A 10,953-nucleotide genomic window follows, 5' to 3' on the forward strand; every position below is an offset into this window, starting at 1 on the left:
CTGGATTTGATCACACACACATTAGAAACATCCTGTGGCACAATCTCTCACGCACACACACACGCACATGCACACACACACTGTACCTTTCTTCATCTGTCCTCACCGTCTGTTTCTCTCTCTATATTTGTAAAATTGAGTGCATCTCCTCTGATGGTTTTTTTCTTTAGTCCTCCTCACTTCCTTCTCTCTTTTCTCTCTGTTCTCTCCATCCCTCTGCCCTTCCCCTTCCTTCTCCATCCATCCATCCATCCATCCATCTATCCCCTCTTTTTCCATCCATCCATCCATCCATCCATCCCCTCCTCCCTCCCTCCTTCTCCATCCATCCATCCATCCCCTCCTCCCTCCATCCTTCTCCATCCATCCATCCATCCATCCCTCCATCCCCTCCTCCCTCTAAGAGCATTGTCAAGTCTTCTTTGTTGGATGAGCGTGATTATTGGAATGGAGTATTTTTAAGGAAATGCAAGTTTAAAATAAAACTATGTTGTAATATATATATTTGTTTTTCTCTCTCTCTCTCTCTCTATCTATCTCTCCATCTATCTCTCTATCGATCTCTCTATCTATGTATCTATCTCTCTCTACGTCTGTATGTCGCTCTCTCCGTCCCAGTAGCTGTGAGAAACGACAGGAACAAGAAGAAGAAGGAGGAGAAGAAGCCGGAGTGTGTGGTAGAGAACAACACCCTGAGCCAGGACACGGAGGACATGATCACCAGGGTGAGGAAAGCCCACCAGGAGACCTTCCCCTCGCTCTGCCAGCTGGGCAAATACACCACGGTGAGTGGAAACACACAGACACATCACAAATAACACACACACACACACACACACACACACACACACACACACACATCACAAACAACACACACACACACACACACACACATCACAAACAACATACACACACACACACACACACACACACACACACACACACACACACACAGACTTTACCCTCTCACACACACCATATCCTCACATGCACACACACTCATACACACATCGGAAACACACACACACACAAGCATGTATTTAAATCAATAGTATATTGTGAGTTTTTTTTCTAACATTCCTCCTCTCCTCTCCTCTCCTCTCCCCAGAGTAACAGCTCGGAGCGGCGTGTGGCCCTGGACGTGGACCTGTGGGATAAGTTCAGTGAACTCTCCACCAAGTGCATCATCAAGACGGTGGAGTTCGCCAAGCAGCTGCCCGGCTTCACCACGCTCACCATCGCCGACCAGATCACACTCCTCAAGGCCGCCTGCCTCGACATCCTGGTGAGACCACCTTACACACACACACACTCATGCACACACTCGTGCACACACACACACACACACACTCAAACTAGTCCACTTGTACTGGAGCTCCCAGCAATGATGAGCAGTTTTTGGTGCTTTGTCTGAATTATTGCCTAGGTCAATGTTCCACTACACATGTTCCACTACACTACACATGTTCCACTAGATATGTTCCACTGCACTACACATGTTCCACTACACATGTTACACTAGATATGTTCCACTACACTACACATGTTCCACTACACATGTTCCACTACACTACACATGTTCCACTAGATATGTTCCACTACACTACACATGTTCCACTACACTACACATGTTCCACTACACTACAGATGTTCCACTACACATGTTCCACTAGATATGTTCCACTGCACTACACATGTTCCACTGCACTACACATGTTCCACTACACATGTTCCACTACACATGTTCCACTACACTACACATGTTCCACTACCAGGGTTTTTCCTGGGTCAAAATGGGTCTTCGGTGCTCCAAAAAAAAATGTGCGCGCTGTGCGCGCAGTCTGTGTTACCATGTCACCTGGTAGCTTACATTTTACCATTTCATAAATAATGAGGATATGCTTCAGGAAATCATTTTGCTTCCACTTTAGATTCAAATAGATTGACAATAGTCCAAGCCCCATGGTGCTATCATGTATGGTTCAAAGATTATTAAGGTTTACCTCTTTACATATATATGCAAACTACTGAAATGTATATCAATAGAATCTAGAACTAACCAGTGGTCAGAAATGGAACACACAAATTATGAAAATCAAGTTTATCTATTATTACTATTCATTTTTATTATACAAACCTACATACCATTATTTTTGTTTTTATTATTAAAACTGTCCACAAATATGTTTAATAGTGTGTTTAACTTCTATTGGCCCACCAATGGAGGCTGCGTTGGAAATCAAACTTTTGTCAGCATTTTGAGTGGACATTTCATTTGCATTTGTACAGGTGTATTCGTGCACGTCGGGCTGGCCCTCGCAGCGGAACGACAGTTTACAACCGCACCGGTTTATCAATGATAATATTAATTCGAGATGCAACACAAATATATCCGCTCTCCTCCGAACGAGCTGAGCTTTCATTGATAAACCAATGCGGTTGTCTGCCTCTCCCGAGGACCCGCGGTCTACTGGTACTCGTTCAAACGGGTAAACAAATCAAATAATAGCCTACACCTGTGTAGGTCCTCAACATAGCAGATATTGTAATACATTGAAAGCCATGAATACTGAAAATGGAATGTTATGCTCAAAATTACCGCCGACTGATGAAGTCAGGATGCATACGCAAGTTGAGTGATTGGCAGCTGGCCGCTCTGTCTATTCGCGCACCTCACAGTTGCGTATTGTTCAGACAAGAAGACACGCTTATCAACTCGATTACTATTGATCAAAACAGAACGAGGTTTCGGCTGTAGCCTATACTTGAAACATACTATTGAGACCATATTCGAACATGCATTGCACGCGTGATGAAGGCGCATCCCACCACCTGAGCGAAATAATTCATATCTACAAATAACAGCTCACCTTTATTTTTTTAACCAGATTTGTAAACAGGTCGCGATCAATATTTTGCAGTACAATAGGCTACCTTGGTTAAAAATCGAATTACGGTATATGCATGCTAGCATTGCGCTAAATAATTAGACAGCTAACATTAATTAGTGGTGTTAACATAAAGTCCGTTATTGTATATGGCATTAATATTATTCTAAAACACCTCCACTAGTTGTTTTAACCAGATTTGTAAGCAGGTTGTAAACAACATTTTTGAAGTGCCTTGGTTTAAAACAGCTTAAAGCTAGCTACATTAAGTTGCTTGCTCAAATCTCAAATTCAAACCAATGTATTCTCTAAACTGGCAAGCTTGGAGCAGCCTCTTTTCAATGATTGGCTCAGGGGGTGGGAGGTGGGGCAAGCTGCTGCCTTGAAGTCGACGGTGAGGGCTCAAAACACCATTAAGCTGAATTGCGCCATGAATGACAGCTTTTTTTTATTTCTTTTTTATCGCGGACTTTTTTTGGTGCCTTAGGCGCTCGGGATTTGTTGTAGGTGCTCGGGAAAACGGCTTAGGCGTGCGCCCAAATTTTCTCTATGCAGGAAAAACCCTGACTACACATGTTCCACTACACATGTTCCACTACACTACACATGTTCCACTACACATGTTCCACTAGATATGTTCCACTACCCTACACATGTTCCACAACACTACACATGTTCCACTGCACTACACATGTTCCACTACACATGTTCCACTACAGATGTTCCACTACACTACACGTTACACTACACATGTTCCACTACACTACACATGTTCCACTACACTACACATGTTCCACTACACATGTTCCACTACACTACACATGTTCCACTACACTACAGATGTTACACTACAGATGTTCCACTACAGTTGTTCTGTTTATTGCATCTGGTTGGTGTGTGTTCCATTGACTGTTGTTCCTGACGTTCCTGATCTTTTCCTGTGTTGTCAGATCTTGCGGATTTGCACGCGTTATACTCCGGAACAGGACACCATGACGTTTTCAGACGGGCTGACGCTGAACCGCACACAGATGCACAACGCCGGGTTCGGACCGCTGACAGACCTGGTTTTCGCCTTCGCCAACCAGCTGCTGCCCCTCGAGATGGACGATGCAGAGACGGGCCTACTCAGCGCCATCTGTCTGCTGTGTGGGGGTATGACAACACACACACACACGCACCCCCCCCAAACCACCCTCACACTAACATAAATACACATCCAGACACACAAACGCACAGGCGTTTACACATCCATGGTTGCAGGCATGCACACACCATGTTGAATGGTCCTTTAGTCATGTTGTAAGAATCTTAAAGGGGCAAAAGCCAGCGCTGTCTGCATCGGTTTTAGCCAGAACGCTCAACAACATTTGCTTTGCTTTGCTAGGCTATGCAGACACTCATCAGGCTTCATAGGACCACTGTATAGTATTACAACCCATATGTTTGCAGCGCTATGGCGCCATCTAGTGGTGGTCTTAATTCCGACATATGCTCAGAATACAGAAGTAATGTGTGTGTGTGTGTGTGTAGACCGGCAGGATCTGGAGGAGGCTGAGAAGGTGGATGTTCTGCAGGAGCCGCTGCTGGAGGCTCTGAAGCTCTATGTAAGGAACAGGAGGCCTCACAAGCCACACATGTTCCCCAAGATGCTGATGAAGATAACAGACCTGCGCAGCATTAGCGCCAAGGGTGAGGAACACAAACACACACACTCACACACACGCACACACACACTCACTCACTCACTCACATACACACACACACACACTCACATATACACACGCACACACACAATTTAATTAAATTACATTTTATTTATATAGCACCAAAACAATTAAATTGTCTCAAGGTGCTTTTATTGTCTCAAGGTGCTTTAATTGTCTCAAGGCACACACACACACACACACATGCTTACATACATTTATATACACAGGAATTAAATGTCAAATACACAATTGTCAATGATATTCACATTACAGCTAATGGGGACTTCCCTATGATTTTCAGTATACTATTTTTTCGTCTTTTATATTTCAGTTCTATTCATTTTTCTCTTCCTCCTTTCTCTCTTCCTTTAGGAGCGGAGCGCGTGATCACACTGAAGATGGAGATTCCGGGATCCATGCCGCCCCTCATTCAGGAGATGCTGGAGAACTCGGAGGGCTTGGAAAGTTCCGGAGCGTCAGGGTCGGGACGGACGAGCGGAGCGCCACCGGGCAGCTGCAGCCCCAGCCTGTCGCCAAGCTCTGCCCAAAGCAGCCCGGCAACGCAGTCACCATAGCAACGCCTCACCCCCAACACCCTCAGCAACGACCAGCCGACTACTGTGTCCCTTGTGGCAGACATGCGCACACACACACACACACACACGCACACACACACACACATGCGCACACACTCAGACATGAACGGTCTCACACACACACACACACACACACACACACACATACGGACTGGTGCTCCTGACATAGACCTCCTCTGAGTGTGGAGTTTTTGTGTCTTTCTTCTTCTTCAGCTTTGGAGAGACTAACCCGAGATGAGGTGTGTGTTTGTGGCACCTCCACTCTGATGCCTGCCGCTGGCTTTTCTCTGGGAGGGGGGGGGGGGGGGCACAAAAGACTGTCAGCGGGCGGAGGGACACCTCGACCCCAAGTGAGACACGAACAGGAGCTTCTGATTGCTGTGGTTATAGACAGACAGACAGACAGACTGGTTGGACAGATAGACTCTCAGACTAATCAACTGAAGGAAGAATCCAGAGAAATGAAATGAATGGACATCTTGAGACTCTTATTTCCTGGCCGTGGTTAGAAGAAAAAGACAAAACAATAGTCTTGCCTTCTTCTCTCTTTTTCTCTCGGTTTCCATCTTCAAGAGACTGATTTCTTACAAAAGTAGATATATAAATATATAAAGAAGATCCGGAATGATTGTGAGTTGTCCATGAATGGAATGACAGATTTAAAAAAAAAAAAAAAAGAAAGAAAGAAAAAAAGATTTTTTTGAAGTTTAGATGCTGTTGTATTTCTTCACTGTTACAAATCTTTTCATACCCATGAACGCAAAAAAAAAAAAAAAGAAAGAAAACTGTTCTGTTGTTGTTATCACTGACTGATGTTGTTTTCATGGAAACAAATTCTAAAAATGAAAAATTAAAATTTTACGACAAAAAAACCCCGCTGTGCACAACAAGCTGAATGCACGAGAGAGCTGTGAAGCCCAACTCGCTTCTCCTGATTTTGTCTTTCCTGGTGTGTCCCTGCTGTTGCCATGGAGACGGGCCAGAACCATCACGCTGGTGCTGTTGCAGTGACCCAGCCCTGATCTGGTGTAACCTGTGTGGTGGTTCGGACAAGCACAGTCCCACACCGGACTTGAACTAGCGACCTCCGACACGGGAGACAGGAATGCTAACGAGGAGGCTAAATAATTAAGACCTTTGTCAGGTTTTTAATGGCACACACGACACACTGGAACACACACGTGCATATATGGAGGCGACACAGGACACACACACACACGCAGGTAGGCCTGAGGTCACGGTGAATTTATTTTCTGCTTTTTCCCATCCTGGACCGTCCTTCCTCAAGGACCCCCCAGGAGCAGTGGGCAGCTTGTAAGCGCCCGGGGACCAAGTGAAGTGAACTGTCCATCTTTGGTCAGGGATGGACATGTGTTCTGTTATTTTACATGTTTTTTCTGTTGGGGTCCTTAGTGGAGGAAACCCCTTGTGAACACGGGGAGAACATGCAAACTCCACACAGAAAGGCCCAGGAGATAGCCCACCTGAGCACTGTGCACTCTGGGGAGGACCTGCCCCCCAGAGCCAACAACGCCCCATGCGGGAATCGAACCCATGACCTTCTTGCTGTGAGGCGGCAGTGCAAGCAACTGAGCCACCGTGTCAGAGCCACCCATGGGTGCTAGCGTCTGGCACTAACACGTATCTTAAGACGTTGGCTTTACTCACTGCTCAACGCTGTACCCACTGCCTACCGTTACATACAGTGGGGTTGCAGTAGAGGGTTATGGGGTTGGGTTTACTCACTGCTCAACGCTGTACCCACTGCCTACCGTTACATATAGTGGGGTTGCAGTAGAGGGTTATGGGGTTAGGTTTAGGAGGGAGGTTCCACGGGCACAGGTCCAGGCCGAACCCCGACCAGGGGGAGGTTTTCTCTTGGTGTCACCAGTGGGATTGGTCTAATCGGGCTCATCAGAAACCGGTTTTCAAACTATCTCTCTTGATAAGGCGTGTCAATCAGTGAGAAGATAGAATGAATATAGAATAGAATAGAATACATAGAATGTATACATTTCTGCTTAAAAAGACTGGAAAAACACAAAGAGCTCAAATTCCTATTAATGTTTTAAATTATTTTTCTAGATATTTTCTTTGGTCATTACATTTTTGTATAATAAAGAGCGTAAATTGACCACATTTCAACTGAAAATGTTACACTGCTGTATATTCAGACCATTTTTCCTAAAGTCAAATGCATATATACAGACACACACACCCCTCAGACAGATTATTTTAACACATTAGATACACATTATACTGTCATTCTAAGCTAAAATAAAATGGTGTGAAAGAATGTGGTGATGGTCTTGCAGTTACCAAAAGCCAAAGCTTTATCTGAATAGCCTTTAAACTAGCCTCTTCTAATTAGCCTTAAAAGTAACTTCTTCTGGATAGCTTTTAAATTAGCTTTTTCGGACTAGCCACAGAAGTATTTTGAGTTGCCCACTGTTGGCATGACAACCTGAGTCAACCACCACCTGGAAGGACTGCTCTTTCAGAATGAAGAAGAGTTTTGAGTCAAACCCTCATTGTAAAGTCCTTAGACGTACACAGGCTCACCAGCTAGATTTCTACACAAAGACTATGTACATACACGTATTCCTTCGGTTTTACTCTGTGTGAACTGAATTATTATCTTTATTATTATCTTATCTTTATTAAGAATCCTTAAGGTATGTTATCACATGAATGTATTGATACAGTCTTGAGTCTTGATGAGTCTTGAACTAAATGAATAAAGAAAAGCACATCTACTGACATAAGGTGCGACGACCAAGGAAGAGCTGCTGGTTGAGCAGTCTTGCAGAATTCTGGTGTCATAAAGCAGGAAATTCAACCTCGAATTGCTAAAATAATCCCTTTTTATTTATATTTCATCTTAAATCATAGTGTTACATCTAGGATTTTACGGTCATAAGGTACATGACAACCATCATGTGGTGAGTCATTATGGGATGCTTGCTATGCAGGGAACCACTCTAGTAGTACCCCTGTGAAGGTGCTCTGGCAGAACAAATTCATCCGTCACACTCGTCACACTCCAGCTGCGGGCCCCTAAAGCCATTTCCGTCTTTCATCTTGTGACGGCACTAAATCAAACTTCAAATCAAATCAAACTTTATTTGTAGGGCGCATTTCATACAAGGAGGTAACACAATGCGCCTCACAGTATGAGAGAAAGGGGGGGGGGGGGTTACAAACCAGAGATAAATAAACAGGCAATTACGTACTAACCTGGCACCGTAAAGGACTGCTCAGCACGGTTATCGTCAAACTAAGAAACAGCTGCTGGGTTCAGGGGGGGGGGGGGGTTACAAAGGACTTATAAGAGACACAGATTTTGCCAGAGATAAATGAACAGGAAATAACGTACTAACCGCACTGGCAAAGGACTACTCAGCACGGTCATCGTCAAACTAATAGACAGCTGCTGGGGGGGGGGGGGTTACAAACACTTGTAAAGAGACACAGATAAGTAAATAAATAAATAAATGTTAAATAAATACATTTTACAGGTTACAAAACACTTATAAAGAGACACAGATTTTGCCAGAGATAAATAAACAAAATAAATAAATATTCATGTTGAAACGTCCTTGGAGGTGAGGACTGAGTCTGTTTGAGGGAAGCAGTCCTCTGGGATGAGAGGTTAAACAACAAAGCAAGCTTACCCAGTCATCTGAGTATGACCCAAAGTGGCACCCTCTACCTAGCTGTGAAGTACCCCCACATTTCTGACATGTTTTTGTTTATGTGATTGGTCTCACCTTTAAGGGCCGTCCACCACCCCCCCACAAACACCCTTCTGAAACAGACTGTTTCAGAAGAGTGTTTGTGGGGGGATGGTGGAGTGAGTGTGTCCAGGGTTTAGGAAAAACTACCTCATCCTTTGTGTTCCCTTTGCAGCTCTCCTCACTAATGGGCACCTATAGATCAATGATTCTTATCTTAGATCACACTTTAACAACAACTTGTCAAGACACGGCTGCACCATGCTCAGCATTTTGTCCTGCTACGGAGGGCTTGAGCTCCAGATTAAACCCTGCTTAAGCCTTGCCCGACACACTCAAAACGCGTGTAGAACATTTCGCTCCATCTATAGCCTATACAAAGTCTGATAGTGACTTTTCAGTAGGAGATATGGCTGCATTGGCGTTGTTAGGGGATATTGCCAACCGCGCAATAAGGAGAGAAAGGGTTTTTCGTGATCGCGCAGACTTTTTTGACACATGATGATGTATGGCTGATAAGCATGTACCGCTTGCCAAGAACGGCTCTGTTAGAGCTTTGTGCCCAAATGGGCCCTCATCTACAGAGACGCACCAGATGCAACCAGGCCATACCTGTTTAGGTTCAGGTTTTGTCTGTTCTTGGGTTCCTGGCTACAGGAACGTACGAAACGAGAAATTAGAGACCAGTCGGGTATATCCCATCATTAAGCAGAATTTTGCCCGATGTTCTTCGCAGTATTATCCCTCTATGTCCGCAATTTATTAGATTTCCATACAGTGCCCAGGAACAGCGAAATGTGAAAGAGGATTTCCTGCGTAAAACAGGGTTCCCAATGGCTTCTCACCCCGATTGCGCACACTCAGACAGCCTAGGAAGCCCACTTCAATACAGCACATGCCCGTGCGCGGTCGGTAGTGGAGCGCAGCATGCTGAAGGGAAGGTGGCGATGTTTGGATGCATCGGGAGGGAGACTGCTATATGACCCCGAAAAGGTTTGCCAGATCATCCTAGCCTTATGTGTGCTACACAACATCTGTCTAAACTCTAAGCCATGGCATAGAGCTAGGAGAAGACAAAATGCGCATGGACCAAGATGACCACCATCCCGTCCCAACTGGCTGGAACACGCACATCACTGAGAAGACCGGAGCTGATTCACCAACTATACCAACAGGTGAATAATGTTGATAAGAATAAATGCACACATGTTCACATTTTCTTCAGAATGTTTTATTTAGGCATGCTTGTTCAAAGAACCCTCAATAGCGGACAGAGTTCCGGAACAACCTCAACAGACTCGTTCAAGTCCCTTTGTGTCTAAAGGACGGCCTCGGATAATACCCTACCACAGGGGTTTTCAACTGGTTTTGTCCCAGGGACCAACATTCTGACTAGAAAATAATTCGGGCCCAGTGATGTGCCACGCGTGTGCGTGTTTGTAACCGCCGCCACGCCCCCTCCCCCCGCACAGATATTCAATTCAATTCAATTCAATTCAATTTCAATTTCAATTCAATTTTATTTATATAGCGCCATAACAATACAATTGTCTCTAGGCGCTTTACAGAGCCCAGAGCCTGAACCCCCTTAGTGCAAGCACATTGGCAACACGGGCAAGAAAAAACTCCCTGTTAGTCAGGAAGGAACCTTAAGCAGAACCACGGCACATAAGGGGGGACCCATCTGCTTGAGGTCGGCCGGGTGGAGATAGGAAGGGGGGGATGGGGGGAGGGTTGTGTGGCAGAAGGGGATGGGAAACAACAGGTGTTGTACATATCCTGCATTTGGTAGGTGTACATAATATATATACAGACATCCGGTGGTAAATACATGATACAAACAAGACCAGTTTAGTGGGTATACACTGTGCTCAAAGGTTTACTGTTAACATATTCTGCCTATAACACTTAAATATGTGAAATTATCAGGGTACATCGCTAGCCACCGCCACGCCCCCTCCCCCTGCACAGATATTCTGCCTATAACACTTAAATGTGTGCAGTTATCAGGGTAGATCACTAACCG

The 10,953-nt window shown here is 44.9% G+C and overlaps 1 protein-coding gene across 4 annotated transcripts in view; it reads left to right on the forward strand.

The window, feature by feature from the left end:
- raraa (retinoic acid receptor, alpha a) overlaps positions 1-6,411 on the forward strand; it is a 72,326-nt gene extending 65,915 nt beyond the window's left edge. For 2 of the 4 annotated variants that reach the window (XM_012837723.3, XM_012837722.3), the window contains exons 4-8: positions 619-785; positions 1,109-1,285; positions 3,839-4,043; positions 4,422-4,580; positions 4,970-6,411. In XM_012837723.3, the coding sequence (XP_012693177.2) occupies positions 619-785; positions 1,109-1,285; positions 3,839-4,043; positions 4,422-4,580; positions 4,970-5,172 (911 nt within the window). In that variant the 3' untranslated portion in view covers positions 5,173-6,411. The remainder of the gene's footprint in view (positions 1-618; positions 786-1,108; positions 1,286-3,838; positions 4,044-4,421; positions 4,581-4,969) is intronic. The other 2 variants (XM_012837724.3, XM_031567942.2) reach the window with 1 other exon arrangement.
- Positions 6,412-10,953: the final 4,542 nt, after the last annotated feature.

The sequence above is a fragment of the Clupea harengus genome, chromosome 1 (genome assembly GCF_900700415.2).
Source record: "Clupea harengus chromosome 1, Ch_v2.0.2, whole genome shotgun sequence".
In the NCBI taxonomy this organism is placed as follows: Eukaryota; Metazoa; Chordata; class Actinopteri; order Clupeiformes; family Clupeidae; genus Clupea; species Clupea harengus.